The 18,172-nt window shown below is 47.7% G+C and overlaps 1 protein-coding gene across 1 annotated transcript in view; it reads right to left on the reverse strand.

The window, feature by feature from the left end:
- Positions 1-18,172, reverse strand: part of EEA1 (early endosome antigen 1) — a 104,690-nt gene that overhangs the window by 42,167 nt on the left and 44,351 nt on the right. Inside the window, 5 exon segments of the mRNA XM_044280509.1 lie at positions 332-451; positions 1,999-2,148; positions 4,304-4,642; positions 5,785-5,901; positions 10,190-10,345. Coding sequence (XP_044136444.1) covers positions 332-451; positions 1,999-2,148; positions 4,304-4,642; positions 5,785-5,901; positions 10,190-10,345 — 882 coding nt within the window.

Consider the following 18,172-nt stretch of genomic DNA (forward strand, 5'->3'; position numbering starts at 1 on the left):
ATTAAATCGTATAAAGAAATAAAATTACTGCATACAAATCACACAAAGCACAAACTACTGTAAAAATCCAAACAACGTTCTGACCGCAGTTCTCCGCCAAGTATAGGGGGACAGCAAATTACAGATACAGGTCTATACCCCCATTAGCCAAAATGATATTAGGAGTGGTGAAAGAATACAGCGAACTCACAGTGTAGAGTCTACTGTATTCATGTGGCGGGGATGTCCTCCAACTGTCCCCACGTTGGTTTGTCATTCATAGGGAGAGCGGAGGCACTTATGAATACACCGCCTGTGCATTACCAATGACGACACACTTGACTGCATTTACCTGGGCTTCCCTCAGTTTGGATGTAGTGGTTTGCTGAAGAGTTTGCTGTTCCTGATGTTGCTGTCGAATTTTCTCCAGCTGATGCTGTAGATCGGCCGATTCAGAGGTTATTTCTTTAAGCTGTGAACAAAATAAGGGTTCTCATGTTTAATCTTCCACATCCTCTTCACCCTGAAGGCAAGCCAACGACAACTTTGGCATGAGAAAAAAAGATTTTTACATATATAACCTGCTCCTAGTTTCAGATTTTTCTCAAATGGACATAATACATGTTGGATGTGAAATATGTGAATCCAGGATGCTGCTGCCTTCCCCATGCCAACTGCCATGTGTTTACTTTCCTCCCTATCTACAGACCTTAAAAGCTGCCCTCCGTGGATGCTTCTCCTCACCCCACGCTGATCTGCCGTGTACAAGTTCCACCCCTTATTGCTGCTATCTCAAACACTGACACAACTACAGCATGAAAAGACATTGGGGCCCATTTATCAACCTCGCCTGTTTTGAGGTGTAAAATTAGACAGGCTTTGCTTATTTGCTTCGTCCGTCTTTCTTTTGCCTGCTATTTATTAAATCTCTCACAGCACTTCCTGCATTAGGCTATTAGTATGACCTTTGGTGGTTAGTTTCTCAGTATGACAGGTTGATTTTCGCTAAGACTGGTCTAATTAGTATGCTCATGAAAATGTTGGGCAAGTGACCTGACATTAGGTGCACGTCTCCATAAAAGGGCGATTTTTTTAGGCAAAATGTTGCGCCACTTAAAACAGACGAAGAGAAGTACACGAGCCCTGGATTGGAGTAGAAATTAGACTGTTTTTGGGACTTAATCAGGTGCAACATAAGACGCACCTACATCAATAAATGGGAATATGGGAGCAAAAATTTAGAAAACTCAGCACAAATGCCCCCAAAACAGGCGCATTCTCATTAGTAAATGCAATTTAAAAAAAAATAAGACAGCCTAAAACAGCATTCTTATGCCTAAAAACAAGCACAGACACTATAGTAAATGTGTCCTACTGTAGATAATTGTATTGTAACAAGGGCAAAAGTTTGTGGAAGGGCCTTTCCTGCGTCAGCAAGACTATGCCCCAGTGCCAATCAGTAGACCATCTTGTCAGGTCCAAAATCAGTTCCAGACTTCTCAAATAATCTATATCTGAATGGGCTCAAATTCCTACAAAAGCACTCCATACTTGTGAAAAACCGGCCCAGAAGATTGGGGGCCCAACTACATTTTAACATGTTTGGAAGGTTCATATAGATGTGATGGCAAAATGTCCACACTTTTCCCCTGGACATGACTACTCATAAAGAATCTCTCTGTCTGCAAAAACTGTAAGTCTGGAGATGAGCACTAAAAAGTTCGTACTAAATATCACACCAGAAAACAAATGGGAATAGTTCCACCAAATATGTTGGAGAGAACATTACCCGTACCCCATTTTCAGCAGTTTAGGATCGAATATTTTAAATAGGTTAAACTTAAAAAAAAATTTAAAATATTTTAAACTAATAATTAAAACCGGTGACAGAAGTAGAAGACTTATAAATACACACATGTATGCTGACTGGAACATAAAACAGTTTACACAAGGTGAAAGGTTCAGACCTTCAGAGACTGGCAGTAGCTAGAAATATAAGTGCAGAGCAAACATTCAGACCTGCTCCTCAGCACGTGAAAGCTTCAGCTGCAAATCTGCCACCTGCTGTTCCTTGTCCATCAGTTTCTCAGCGGACAGCTGTCTCTGCTCTTTCAGCCTCCCATGCGCCTCCCCTAGTTGGCGCTCCGTCTCCAGTAATTTGCTGTGGAGCTGAAAAGACAGGAGCTTAAAGTTGACTGCCAGGTACTTTCCATGGATCTGTCTCATACAACCTGACTTCCAGTAAAACACAACACCCAAACATTTACAGAGCCTCGCTGTAAAAGCCTATTTAATTGCACATCTATGAACGGTGCAAGCACACATTTATAAGCCATGACCGTGGATACATATAATAAAGCTTTATACTACATGATAAGTGTATGGAAAAAAAATATTCCATCCGACAGTATTACAGACAATCTAAACATTAGTATTTTAGTTTACTAGGACATCTATTATGCATTATCTGGGTATCTACACAAGATCAGAGTATACCAAATATACACAAATGTGTGACCCCCATTAATATGGTTAATAAGGCCCCATTCACATGACCACAGTGCCCGTATTGCAGACAGCAAACCAGGGGTCCACAAAACACAGGCACAGGCCATGTAAACTCTGTATCACAGTGCGGACCCACTGACTTCAATGGGTCCACAATCTGCAAAAAGCGGGGAAAGATGGGACACGTTCCATCTTCTGCGGCGCAGAGGCACGGACCCAGAAGCACACGGGAGGGCTACCTTGTGTTACAGCGTGCTTCCAATCCATGCCTCCACGTTGCAAAAGATAGGACATAGCCTATTTTTTGCTGCACCTTGCGGATCGCAGACCCACTGAAGTCAGCGGGTCTGCACCACAATGCGTGGTTCACATGGCCGGTGCCTGTTATTTTGCAGACCTGTGGTTTACAGTTCGCAATACGAGCATGACAGCATCATGGTTTGTGAATGGGGGTTGTATTCAGATGTCAGAGGTATAGGGTTCTAATGCAGCAATTCTCAAACTACTCCAGTGTGTGAAACCATACAAACACTACAGAACTTACTGAGAGTCCCTTGTTCTTAAAAGGGTATTCCCATCACAGATAATGGGGGCATATCACTAGGATATGCCCCCATTGTCTGATAGGTGCGGGTCCCCCTCTGGGACTCGCACTTACAATGAGAACGGAGTGGGGAAATGAACAGAGGGCGCACTGCACATGCGCAGCTGCCCTCCATTCATTTCTATGGGGCCGCCGAAAATAGCCGAGCTCTGGCTCAGCTATTTCCGTCTGCCCCATAGAAACGAATGGGAGCAGGGGCCTCGCATGCGCAGTGCACTCCCATTCACTTCTATGGGAGCAGCGCTTGTTGGTGGACGGACCGTGGGAAATCCGGGGTCCTCCAGCCACAGCTCTCCCCGCTCCGTTCTCGTTGTAGGTGTGGGTCCCAGTGGTGGGACCCGCACCTATCAGACAATGGGGGCATATCCTAGCAATATGCGCCCATTGTCTGTGATGGGAATACCCCTTTAAGTATAAAAGGAAGAAATGTAAGCTACACTGGGGATGCTTCAACATTTTTGTTTTGCATCTTTCTCTGTGCCTAAAGTTGGCCATACACATTATACTTTAGTTGAGAACGGCAAGTTCAGCTGACACAGTAATGGGTGTGGGGATCTTCCAACTCTCCCCTGACACATGATGTCGGGGGAGAAAAGGATCGGGCGGAATTAATATTTTTTATTTGTTCTCCGGGAAGATAAGCCACCATCACAAGTGTCTGGCAGCGGCTTTCTCCGCTCTCTCCATAGCATACGCATACACCTTCAACTGAGCCGAACATATATGTGTATGGGGGAGCAAGGAGGGATACGGGAAAGAGCTGTCAGCAGAACAATCATTGGGCCGACAGCTAAGGAATGTGTATGGTCAGCTTAAAGGGGTTCTCCGGGCATTTAATATTGATGACCTATCCTCAGCACCCCCGCCGATCATCTCTATGAAGGGAAGGTGCATGCAGTGTGCACGCGCCGTCTCCCATATCTCTTCCTGCTTGCTGCTGCTGTCTATAGCAAGCAGGAAGAGAAACCGCATGTGTGTGCCTTCCCTTCATACAGCTGATCGGCAGGGACGCCGGGTGTCGGACCCCTGCCGATCTGATATTGATGACCTACCCTGAAGTACACTACAGTAACATTCAGAAATCTACAAATGACAGTATTGTGAGAATGCAGGCTACCAATAGGATAACCCTTAAGTAAAAACGTTCTTGCGTCCTCACTAAAGCCTGGTTTATACATGTAGACAGTGAATGTCAATGTGTGAATGTGTCACCTGGTTAATCTCACTCTGCTGTTGTAAACTATGCTGCTCCTTTTCTTCCCGCTGTTGTTGAAGCTGCTTGAACCCAGCCTTGAGATTCTGGTGCTTGATCTCCACTTCAGACAGCTCCACTTTCAGTTTCTGGTTGGCTTCTCCTTTCTCAGCCACCTCCGTTTTCAGGGTCTGCAGCAACGCTTCACTGGCAGACAGCCGTGACTGGAGCTGCTGGCACTCCACATCTTTATGGTTGAGATTTACTTGCAAGTTCTTCCTGGACATAATCTCTTCATTTTGCTTCTCTTCCAGCTGAGTGTACTCCAGCTCCTTCTTTAGAAGTTTCTCCACCAACGTCTGTGAAATTTAAAAACCCAAAGACAAATTAATAATGTTGATTTTACCATTCTGTGTCAATGATTGTCACTTCCATCAGTTTTTCAAGCTAAAAGGATCATGGCAAGTACATATGTACACTTAAAAGGGGTTATCCAAGGCTATAAAATGCTCCCCCATATCCAGGGCCCCTCACAATGAATATACTTACCTGGCTCCCCGTGCCGCTCCTGGTCCCCGAACCGCCGCTTCTCCCCGTGCGCAGATGAAAACATCCAGTGTTGGAGGGGAGCAGCCAATGGCAGGTGGGGACAGGGACAAGTCATTGGATGTTTTCATTTGCGTACGGGGAGAAGCAGCAGCGGCAGTGCGGGGTCCAGGAGCGGCGCAGGAAGCTGGGAGCCAGGTAAGTATATTCATTGTGAGGGGCCCAGCATATGGTCTTTGATAACCCCTTTAAGAAATCAGATGATATTCCTGCCTTTGAAGAATGTGTTTACAGCTCATCTTCTCAAGTGTCCAACAAAATATAAAGTGGTACTTTTCAAAAAGTTATCATAAGACCTAGTAACCATATTCCCACGTTGGCCCCACGAATACACTACTTCTCTGGAGGACGGAATCAGAACATACGAATGGTGCTAAACAATTAAAAATAAAAATAAACCTAAAAAAAAAAAAAAATCCGGTAAAATCCCCTCAAAAGACAAGGGGGGGCTGCCTCCATCTGCAGAAGAAAAAGTTCAGTCTCTAAAGGCGCCAAGGCTTCTGTACGGTAAGAACTGTGAATCTGTGGAATAGACTTGCTCAGGACGTGGTCACCGCAGGAACAGTGGAAAGCTTTAGAAGGGCTCAGCTGAATTCTTAAAATGAAATAATATTTTTTTCAACCATACTAACAATGTAACTTAATACAGTAAGTAATATTTGGGAAGGTCACAACTGAGGGTGGAAATAAATGTCCAGCAAATTGTCCTTTATGTCCCAGGAACCAAGCCATGGCTGCACTGACGAAGGTTAATAGGTCTGAAACGGCTGAATGCCGGATGGAATGAATGGATCTGCACTAATGCAATGTCAAAACAGAGCGGAAAGGAGGCATCAAATCACAAATGTCTACTGAGTTTCCACATACGTGCTGGCGGGCATGACACATACTGTACCTCATTCTTCTGCGACAGCTCAGTCAAGGACGCTTTCAGTTGCTGCAGTTCTTGGATATAAACTGCAACTTCCTGGGGTCCTTTTTCAAGTTCAGCCTTTAACTGGTTAATAGTGGTCTATGGAAGAAGAAAGATGAGGGTAGTGTAAACCAATATGGAAGTTTATCAGGTCTCTTACATTATCCCCAAAAACAACATAGGATGGAAGAAGGGAAAAAACTAGCAAAGTACTACGTCTACTAGTAAAACCCTGCGATCCTCCACACAGCGAGTGGCAGCTCTTGTAGTTCAGGACAAAGTAAGTATCTTACAGCTAGCTGGGATTTAACACCCGTTCCCTCCTTAGGCAGAAGTCTTTTTGTTGCATTAACGATAACAGCCAGAAACGTGTATATCCTGCAGATTGTATTTTACATCTACTACTAATTTATGGATACAATGCTGTGGATAACATAAAAAGCCTATGCTAGATGCAAATAGTGATGAGGAGCAGTGAGGCTATAGGAAGCAGACTGACATTTATTAGGGAATTGCCTACATGAAAATTCTCCAATACATATAAAAAGAATCACTCGCATTATAAGATCATTTAGAGACAGAGGGAAACCGATCTCTGTAAGCTGCCCGGCCGTGGCCATAATTGTGGCCCGCAATACACGGGCACCGGCCGTGTGCACCCCACACCACGGATGCGGGATTATTCACCTGAATGAGTCCGCAAATCGGGAGATGCGGTGCGGAATGGAGGCACAGATCGGAAGCCCACGGAAGCACTACGAAGTGCTTCCATGGGTTTTCTGTCCATGCCTTCGGACCACAAAAAAAAGTAGTGCATGCACTACTTTTTTGCAGTGCGGACCGTCGGATGCGGATCCTGGACCCCATTCAAGTGAATGGGTCCGCGATCCACATGCGGCTGCCCCATGATCGGTGCAGAGCATTGCGGACCACAATTTGCAGTGCGCAGCACAGGCTCAGCCAGCATGAGCCCTAAATCATAGTGGGGAGAAAGCCAGACAAGCCTATAGCACATAACACAGGCCTCAATCAAATGTTCAGGAGGACCTTTGTGGGCAGCAGGTTAAAAGGAAATCTGTCACCAGCTTCATAGACTATTATTTGCAGTATTACATGAGTAGTAATCACATAAGACGCCCAGATCGCCATTTTTTTTCCTACTACCCCCCATTCCCCCACTGTCAGCAATCAGCCCTAATTAGTGAATAACCGCCTTCACTGTATCCAAATCCCAGAATGAGCAAAGGTTTACATTAGTAAACTACATGTTAGGGCTCATGAACATGACCATGATTGGCCCCGGGAAACATAGTCCATGTGTCTACCACATCTGCCAGGTAGAACACAGCTCCTCTGACCCCAATGGACTGTATCATAGTACCTTATGATATGTCTCTATCTGATCACGGGACTATTGCTACGGCAATATCCCTGTGATCAGATACAAACTGTATTATAAATCACTATGATACAGTCAGTTCGGGTCAGGGGAGCTGCAGTCGGCCCGGGAGATGTGGCCAACACACGGACTGTATTTCCTGGCCCGATCATAGTAAATCAGTCCTTATCCTGAATTTTTTCCCACTATATATCACTCTGCCCACAAGCAGCACGTCACTGCGGTCACATGCTACTTGGGGGACATAATACACCTGGGAGTCCAACACCTGGGACCCCTGTCAATCAGCTGTTTGAGAAGGCACAGTAGCTTAGGCCATGTAATGTCACATTCACTGGTCACAGGACCTAGGTGCAGCTCAGCCACTATACAATGTACGGTGCTGTGCTTGGTGAGCTGAGAAAAGGCTGACCAGCGGGGGTCCCGGGTGTCAGACCCCACCAGTCAGATACTGATGACCTAGCAGAGGACAGGTCATCACCAGAAAAGTCTTGGAAAGCCCATTTAATTTCATAGTTATTTGTACGAAAAAGATAACAGCAGCAATGTGAAGAGAAGGCATTACACAAGAAAGGATCTGGATTTCAAGCTTCAAGTTCATCAAAGAGTAAACCAGCTTTACAGTTACGCTCAAGAAAAGCCAACAAAAAGTAGCATGCGGAAGAATATCCTTTCCAGCATCATCTAATGCCAACCAATTATCAGCAGGTTAGGCTACTTTCACACTCGCGTTTGGTGTGGATCTGTCATGGACGGATCCGTTCAGATAATACAACCGCATGCATCCGTTTAGAACGGATCCGTTTGTATTATCTGTAACATAGCCAAAACTGATCCGTCTTGAACACCATTGAAAGTCAATGGGGGACAGATCTGTTTTCTATTGTGCCACAGAAAACAAATCTGTCCTGGCACACAATGTAAGTCAATGGGGACGGATCCGTTCAGATAATACAACCGCATGCATCCGTTCAGCACAGATCCGTTTGTATTATCTGTAACATAGCCAAAACGGATCCGTCTTGAACACCATTGAAAGTCAATGGGGACGGATCAGTTTTCTCTGACACAATAGAAAACAGATACTTTTGGCTCTGCTTCGTCAGACAAAGAAAAACGCTGCAAGCAGCGTTCTGGTGTCCGCCTCCAGAACAGAATGGTGACTGATTGGAGGCAAACTGATGCATTCTGACCGGATCCTTTTTCATTCAGAGTGCATTAGGGCAAAACTGATCCTGAACGGATCTCACAAACGGAAACCAAAACGCCAGTGTGAAAGTAGCCTATCCTTTATAAAGACAAGGGTGCTTCAGTGTTCGATAGTCCTTTTATGCAGCATTTCTATTACCTTGAATGGGATTATCTCCAAGAGCAAGCAGACAAAGAGAGAAAATGACAAAGATGATGGATGAAAGGTGATCAGCAAATGAAGGCCTGCAATTTCTCGTTGTGGAGTAGAAAATTGTTATTTAGAGTGTATACTTTTGCCTGTAGCAAATTACTATTAAAACTGGATCTTCAAGATTCCCTATAACCCTATGGCTGTTCTAACACACTGCTGCCATACTATATTCGCTGTCACAGAACAGGCTGCAAAAACCATAAAATGACGGCAAGTTGTCAACACGGTTTTTGTTTTTCAGGCAATTCTATTGCAAAACAGATTCATGATCAAATTCAGAGCGTAAGAGCGTAAAGAGAGAAAGAAATATCAAGAGATACAATCATATCATTTAAAACATTTAGAGCCTTTATGTTAAAGAGGTCGTGCAACATTTAAAGGTTTCACCTTATCCAAGGATACGGAAGGGGTACCAATTGCTGGGACCCCCCTCCAAATTCTACGAATGCAGCTCCACTGATTCCCAGTGGGGCTGCCGTAAATAACAGAGTACAACGCTAACTGACAGTCCCAAAGTCGCATGCTCGATCTGACGATCCATTCAGATAGAGGAAAGGGACCCCTGTCTCAGGATTAGGGGGGTGGGGGTCTCAGCGGCTGGATCCCCACCCATCAGTTATCCCCCATTTCCTGTATAAATTATTTTGGTCAGCTATAAAATAAGGTTATTCAATTATATCTCTGTACCACCATTTCCTACACCAGGGATCAGCAACCTCCGGCATTCCAGCTGTTCAGAAACTACAACTCCCAGAGTGCTCCATTCACTTCTATGGGAGTTAGAAGAGCAGCCTAGCATATTTGCATGCTGGTAGTTGTAGTTTCACAGCAGCTGGAGTGCCGGAGGTTGCTGATCCCTGTCCTAAATGGTACCAGTGTAGAGGGTTAATATGCCTTTAACGCAAGTAATTACCTGACATATGTTCCTATCAAAATTTTGCGCTGTTCAAGGAAGCGTATGGAATAGTTTGATGAAAGCGGACAATGCATGGTATTAGATGTCACTCACAAGCAAAATGAACACAAACAGCCCAAGCTCCAGAAGAGACAAGAATGTATATGGCAAATGGAAAAGTAGAGGAAAGAGCATACAATCCCAATTCCCATATTTCGCCTGCAGCAATGTACTTCCCAGTCTTAGGCTAGATCTACACAACGACATTTGTCGCACGACATCACATAAGGCACAACTACACTCCAACATGTGTTGCGCGACATTGATGTTGCACCAATGCTGCGCAACAATTTTTATAATGATAGTCTATGGTGTCGCACTGCAACATGCTGCGACTGCGTCAGTCGCAGAAAAATCCATTTCGAATGGATTTTTTGCCACTGTCGCGTCACAGTCGCAGCACAACACTATAGACTATCATTATAAAAATTGTCGCGCGACAAATGTCGTCGTGTAGACCTAGCCTTACACAATCGCGTCAGTACTGATGGATTAGACTCCATGGGATTCCAGTTTCCACTCACTGACACCTAGTCACCAGTGCACTATACCTATACACTACTACCTAATTAGGTAGAGGACGTGGCTTGGTTCTAAGATGACAGGTCCGGTATCACTGCCCCTTGTTTACCTCAGAATTAGCATTTTGCATTTGCAGTTGCTTGCACTCGTCTTTCAACTTCTCCGATTCTTTTTCACGTTCCAAAGTGGTTTTGTCCATCAGCGTCTGGACCTGGATGAGCTCTTTTTTCAGCACAGCCACGTCTTCAATTCCAGGCCGTTGTAACTGTGAGGCAGAAAGACTATAAATATACATAAGACTAGAAGATGATCCAGGAAACAATGCTCTACCCATAACACTCTTTACAAAATAATACACTTCACAGTAGTTTCTCTTTATTATGTTTGCCTTAAAGGGGTTTTCTGAGATTTTAATACTGATGACCTATCCTTAGGTGGGGTCCCGGGTGTCAAACCCTCAATCAGATACTGATGACCTATCCAGAAGTCATCAGTATTAAAGGGATTCTGTCACCTGGATTTTAGTGACAGATCTTTTAACATCACATCACTCTGCTTGTTTTGTATTAAAATATACTAGTATTACTACCCTAAGTGTCCTTTGTCTAGAAAATCAGTTTTATTAATATGGTAATTACCTGAGTAAGGTGCCCAAAGGGCTGTCCCTCCGGCCGTTGGAGCCCAGACGCGCCCCTTCTCCTGGAGCCCAGCACCGCCCCACTGCTAATTTATTCACTCCTCATTGCCGGCCGGCACATGTTCAGTGTGTCCTGTGAGGCCTATTCCAGGCGCTGACATGTGTATCCACAGAGCATGCGCGGGCTTATGGCTCAGCATTACACCCGACGATGAGGAGTGACTAAATTAGCAGTGGGGCGGTGCTGGGCTCCAGGAGAAGGGGCGCGTCTGGGCTCCAACGGCTGGAGGGACAGCCCCTTGGGCTCCTTACTCAGGTAATTACCATATTAATAAAAGTGATTTTCTAGACAAATAACAACACTTAGGGTAGTAATACTAGTATATTTTAATACAAAACGAGCAGACTGATGTGATGATGTTAAAAGATCTGTCACTAAAATCCAGATGACAGAATCCCTTTAAAATCTCAGAAAACCCTTTTAAAGGGGCTGTTCATCTTCAGGGAGCCTTTCAGACAGACTCCCTATGTGGCTGGACCTGCAGAAGAAAGCATATTTACCAGCTCCTGGCTCCTTCTGTGTCCCACTGTCTCTCTGTGTCAGCTGGCTGTTTGATGAAGGTTACACAGAGCGTCAGCCAAGGACTGGGACCCAGTGGCAAGGAGCAAGTAAGTATGCGTCCCTCCGAAGGTCAGGACTCAAGATGAACAATCCTTTTACATATAGCCAAATTCGAAGTTAGATCTACTCTACTATTGTATGTTGTGACTATTCCCTTCTTTGATAAAAAACGGTCACAACAGAAATCAGTGCTATTATCTTTCACACTGGCTAAAACTAAGCTAATTTTACTACATAAGGCCTGAATGGAGTATAAATGAGACTTGAGCATTTGGATCATTTGTTTATAAGGGCTCATTTAGACGACTGTATCCGTTTTTGTGGTCCGGAACAGGCGCAGAATGAAATATATAGTCGTGTGAATGGGCCCTAAGGTTAAGTTCATACATCAGTTAGTCAGTTACCAAATAAGTTAAGTGTGAACTCAGCCTATATGTGTCTAAATCTTGTCTAAACAGAAGCAAATAGTAAATGAATGTCACACAGCAGATCAGACATTATTTTGTAGTACCTGTCCAATAAATATGCAACAGTGCCCCTGGCAATAATGTCTGTGTGAGTGTTTCTACCTGTCTTTCTGTAGCTACCACCTTCTCCTCTCTGCAGATGTGTATAGGCTGCAGATGTAACCTGATCCCTCAGTAAGGGCTCATGCACACGGACGTTTTGTTTTTCTCCTTTCGTTCAGTTTTTTTGGCGGACCATATGCGGAACCATTCACTTTAATGGGGCTGTAGAAAATACATAAGTTACTCCATCTCCATTCCGTTTCTGTTTGTCCGCATGGCCGTACCGCAAAAAGTGCATGTCCTATTGTCCGCAAATCCCGATCCAAGGCCCCATTCAAGTCAATGGGTCAGAGAAAAAAAAAAATACGGAACGCCCACGGAACACATCCGTATGTCATCTGTATTTTGCGGATCCATACTGTAGAAATGCTATGCCCAGCCCATATTATTCATGGGTTTGGTGATTAATAAATTACTGTTTCCGATCCACAAAAAAACGGATCAAATACGGAAACCATACGGATATGTTTTGTGCAATAACGGAACGGAAGCGGACTTAAATCAGAGGGAAAAAAAACTCTGATACAGAACGGATCAGTGAAAAACGGAACGCAAAACAACAAGGGTCGTGTGCATGAGCCCTAAAGCTGAAAAACTAGATTTTTGTATAACTTACCAGTAAAATCTCTTTCTCGCTCTTCCTTGGGGGACACAGAAGACCTTGGTATAGCTCAGCTCCCTAGGAGGCGTGACACTAAGTGAAAACTGTTAAGCCCCTCCTCCAGCAGCTATACCCTCAACCTGGAGAGAGACTAAAGGTTGCGTGTCCAAGTAGTGAAAAAAAGGCAATGACCAACAAAGTGGAACCAAACAAGTCAACTACCCGACAGGGGCAACCAAGCCGTAACCTGTAGAACAAAATAATGATGGGTGGGTGCTGTGTCCCCCAAGGAAGAGCGGGAAAGAGATTTTACTGGCAAGTTATACACAAATCTCGTTTTCTCGCCCATTTTCTTGAGGGACACAGAAAACCTTGGGATGTCCAAGAGCAGTCCAAGAAGTGAGGGAACACGGACCAAGGAGAAGCCACCGTAGGCATTATGAAACCGCCGCCTGCAAGACCAGGCGGCCCAAAGCATCATCCACCGATGCATGAGTGTGCACCCTGTAAAACTTGGTAAAAGTGTGCAAGGAAGACCAGTGGCCGCCTTGAGCGGTGACACCGAAAGGCGGAACCCTGCCCTTGGCGCAGTAAGCCTCAGCAATAGCTTATTTGATGAAATGGGCGATAGCCACCTTGGAGGTCACCGACCCCTTGCGCGGACCCTCCGGAACCACAAAAAGAGTCAGTGCGACGAAAAAGACCGGTGATCTCCAAGTAAATCTTCAAGGCCCTAACAACATCCAAGCGGTGAAGTTCCCAATCCTGGGATGAGAAGGGAAGAGACACAGAGAGGGGAGGATGATGTCCTCATTGAGATGAAAGGCGGAGACCACCTTTGGAAGGAAGGAAGGAACAGGACGGAGAACAACCTTATCTTGGTGGAAGACCAGAAAAGGCTCGGAACAAGAAAGGGCCGCCACTCCTTGGATGAAGGTCTTGACAGGTCCGAGAGAAGCCAGGGGATGCTGGAGGATGGACAGCGCAGATACCTGACCCTTCAAGGAACTGAGACCCAGCCCCAAATCCAGGCCGGACAGAACCGTGGGGAGAGAGAAACTGAGAGGGGGAACACCCAGATTCTCACAGAATCCCAAATAAGACCTCCAATTCCGATAATAGATCTTGGACGAGGCAGGCTTCCGGGCGCGGATCATGGTGCGAACCACATCTGCGGAAAACCCCCATTGCGTCAAAACTGCGGTCTCAACAGCCACGCCGTCAAACGTAGAGACATGAAATGCTGGTGGAAAATCGGCCCTTGAGAGAGAAGATCTTCTCTGAGAGTTAACAGCCAAGGCGCGTCTCCCAGGAGCAGCATCAGATCGGTGTACCAAGACCGGCGAGGCCAATCTGGAGCGACCAGGATCGTGGGAATGCCTTCTGCCACGATCTCCCGAAGAACACGAGGCAGTAGGGGAATGGGAGGAAATACATACATAAAAAGGGAAAATTCTTGCCACTGAAGAACGAGGGTGTCTGCGCCATACGCCCTCGGTCCCTTGCCCTGGCCAGAAGGTGGGAAGCTTGTGGTTGAACCTGGAGGCCATAAAGGTCCACATCCGGATGACCCCAACAAAGGCAAATTGACTCGAACATGTACAGGTGTAGCGACCACTCGCCCGGGTCGATGGTGGTCCAGCTGAGAAAGTCCGCCGTCCAGTTCTCCACCCGTGGAATATAATCGCTGACAGGGCCGGAACGTGAGCTTCCGCCCTGAGGAGAATGCGGGTAACCTCTCGCATTGCCGTGGCGCTGCGAGTGCCCCCTGGTGGTTTATGTATGCCACGGCCGTGGGATTGTCCGATTGTACACGGACGGGATGACCTTTTAGCAGGGGAGTCCAGTGTCTGAGCGACAGGAAGATTGCCCTCAATTCCAGGACGTTGATCTGAAGCTTGGACTCCGATCGAGACCAAGTGTCCTGGATGGAGCGGGGAGGAACCCCCCCCCCCCCCCCAACCCTGCAGACTGGCGTCGGTGGTAACCGCCTGCCAAGTCATCGGAAGGAAGGATTTCCCCAGGAGAGGGGTCCGCAACCACCAGCGGAGGGAGGTCCGAACTTGGGGAATTAGAAGGAAGGGCTGGTCCAGACTCTCCAGTGACTTGTCCCAGGCAGAGAGGATCGCCCTTTGAAAGGTGCAGGAATGAAACTGCGCGAACGGAATCGCCTTAAAGCAGGCAACCATTTGTCCCAACACCCGCATGCTGGATCGGAAGGACGGACGGCGGAGAAGAAGAATGCGAACCGACCGGTGGGAGGGCCAGCCGCTTGTCCGTTGGAAGACCTCCGTTTCCAGCAGCATCCCCAGGAAAATCAACTTTCTGGAGGGAATCAGGGAAGACTTGGGAAGGTTGAGAAGCCAACCAAACCGCCCCAGGGTCTCCAGAGTGAGGTCCACGCTGGCGGACGTCTGAGAAAAGGAGGGCGCCTTGATGAGGACGTCGTCCAAGTTAGGCAGCAGAAAAACACCCCTGGAGCAGAGCAAAGCCAGGACAGGGGCCAGGACCTTGGTGAACACCTGAGGAGCCGTCGCCAGGCCGAAGGGGAGGGCGACAAACTGATAGTGATCGTTCCCCACTGCAAAGTGAAGTAAACAATGGTAACACCGAGCGACCAAAACGTGGAGGTAGGCATCCTGAATGTCGATTCATGACATAAAGTCCCCCCTCTCCAGGGAAGGCTCGGAGGGACTCCATCCGGAATCGCCAAAGGCAGAGAAAACGGTTTAGTTGTTTTAAGTCTAGGATCGGCCGCACCGAGTCTTCTTTTTTGGGGACCACGACGAGGTTCAAGTAGAAGCCCTTGAATCGGTCCGTCGGATGCACAGGAACGATGACTCCCTTGTCTAGTAGGGTGTGAATGGCTGCGGAAAAGGCGGCCGCACACTCGGGCTCCAGCGGAGAACGGGACCGAAAGAAACGATCCGGAGGGAGAGAAGCAAACTATTTTGTATCCAGAGGAAACAATTTTGAGCGCCCAGGCATCGGAGATATGAGCCCGCCAGACGTCCCTGAAAAGGAGAAGGCGGCCCCGCATCCGGGTGGGTGGGGGCACACCTTCATGCAGGGGACTACTTGGTCGTGGAGGGAATGGTAGCCCAGTAAGGGAACGTTTGGAGGCGGCGTCCGCAGCCCAAACCTTCAGCCAAAGTTCCCTCCTGACGGAAACAGCTAAGGCAGATGAGCATGCTATGAGGGCACCCGCATCGAGAGAAGCTTTACAGATACATTTTTCTGCCTGACCCATTAGTTGAGCCAAGGATTGGAGGTCATGAACGGGGACGTCCGATCCCAAATCCTGTTCAAGCTGGGAGCCCCATTCAGAGACCGCTTTCCCCACCCAGGGGGAGGCAAAGACCGGTCTGAGGGCTGAACCAAAGATGGCCCTGGAGAGGGACTCCATGCGACGGTCCTCGGTGGAATGAAGCGAGGAACCGTCTGCTACAGGAATGGCCGTGCTCTTACACAGGCGGGCCACGTGAGGGTCAACCTTAGGCGGGGACGCCCATGTGGCAACACAATCCGGTGGAAATGGGTAACATATGTCCAGCTTTTTGGGGGAGATAAAGCGGGCATCAGGGTCAGCCCAAGCTTTAGAGACCACTGAAGAGAAGTTGGCGTGGAGAGGGAAAACTTTGGACGCCTGTTTGGAGCGGAAAAAAGACACACCGGCCTGGTCAGTGCTGGGAGGGTCATTGTGTATCTTGAAGGCATCACGAATGTTGGTGATGAGGTGACCTACTGCGGAGGCTAGTTTGGACGGCAGTGCCGAGTCCATGTCCCAATCCGAATCCGCCAGATCTCTCTCAGAGGGCGTGTCCAGAGGGGAGGAGAGGCCCTGAGTCTGCACACGTGGCAGGGATAGACGCATCTGAGGAGGATGCACACTCTGTCCTGGAGCGCTTCTAAGTGTGCCGCGCCCTGGAGGATTCACTGTGTGCGAGGGAATCAGTGGAGCGGCAGAAGCGGTAGACCCAGAGGGTGCGACAGGAGGTGTGGCAGCCTGCGCGGTAGGCGGTTTGTCTACAAGGCGGTCTACTATGTGAGTAAGACTCTCTATGGCCTGGGACAGTGATCTTGCCCAGTCGGGCGGACCAGAGGGAACGGCCAGTGGCGGACCCCGAATTAGGGCCTGGCATTCAGAGCAATGTGGATCAGATTGCCCATGTGGAAAGGGTTCTTTACCGGCGGTACAGGCATGGTACCAGGGCTTGGATTCCCCTGTGGGATCCGACATGTTGTGATGAGGGATATTATAACCCAAGGAAAAAAAAAAAGAGGCCTAAACCCAGGCTGGGGCCACTGGGGTTAACAGTCCTACCAGGAGCCAGAAAAAACGAGGAGCAGTAGCTGAGTGCAGATCTGGACGACTGGAGGCAGCAGCGTTGGCCAGCAGGTTCCTTATGCTCATGCGGACTGAAGCAGAGCGGCGGGAAGAGAGCGGAGCGCAGGAAGATAGGCCCCGCCCGCCGCTGCTGGGAAGTGCTGCGCGCGGCCAAAATTAACCCCTGAGGCGCCGCGCTGGCGCCACTTGCTGGGAAGTGCTGGACCAGCAGTGCCGAAGAGAAAAGAAAACGACAGCCCGCTGTGAGTCCCGGCGGAGTTGTGGAGGGGGGCGCTCGACCGCCAGGAAGTAGGTCACGACTGCAGACGCGGTCCTGGGTACCGGCTGGGAGAAAACAGAAAACGCTGCGGCCACCCATAGCGCAGATATTCCTAGAGGTTTGCGGCAAGTAGTGAAACTGTGCGAACAGGGGGACATATTAATCGCCGGCCATTCTGGAAGTAGGTCCCAGGAATGAAATAAGGAGAGGGAACCACAGGCCCTAGACTTAAGCGTTCTATTATGTGCAGACCCCAAAAACAGCTCAGCCAAAGTTCTTGGGGGGGGGGGGGGGGGGGGGGCTCTAGCCGCCTCTCGCCATCCTGCAGTCTTCACCCTTGGTCCATTCCAGTGGCAGGACGCTGGAAGAGGGACTTGGCGTACGGCGACCCTTACGCTGGCGGGATGGATAGGAGCTAGGCTGCCCTGGTCCACCTTGTCTTCTGTGGGGGAGGCAGCAGTGCGGATGACCGGCACTGGCGCAACTCGACCCCAGGAGAAACAGAGAGGTCCAGGTGTCCCTGTTGTCCCTGAAAAAATTAAAAAAATCCAGATTAAAAATAAAATAAAGAATAGAATAAAAAATAAGGAGAAAAAACAGCCCTACAGAGCAGGGAGTGTCTTGCCTCCGTGGACACTAAGCAAAAACTGGTAGTCTCTCTCTCCAGGCTGAGGGTATAGCTGCTGGACGAGGGGCTTAACAGTTTTCACTTAGTGTAACGCCTCCTAGGTAGGGAGCTGAGCTATACCAAGATCTGTGTCCCCCAAGGAAATGGGCGAGAAATCTGTCATATGACTGGCAGACTGAAGAAACATTTTATTTTGAATTGAGAGTAAGTGATAGGTGCAGACAGAGGAGGACAGGAGTCTTATAAGTGGAGAAAGATGTATAGTTCTGTAAATAAATATATTATAAAGTTTTTCATTGTCACTTACAAAACTTGCAGTCTGTTTTGAACAGAACACTCGCTCCTCACTAGAGGCAGCAGTGATCATCTGACGTCACCACGCTGGGAGTGTCAGGGTCCTGGTGCCCCTAGTGCGAATGTTTTCCGTG

The sequence above is a fragment of the Bufo gargarizans genome, chromosome 2, assembly GCF_014858855.1.
Source record: "Bufo gargarizans isolate SCDJY-AF-19 chromosome 2, ASM1485885v1, whole genome shotgun sequence".
Classification (NCBI taxonomy): domain Eukaryota; kingdom Metazoa; phylum Chordata; class Amphibia; order Anura; family Bufonidae; genus Bufo; species Bufo gargarizans.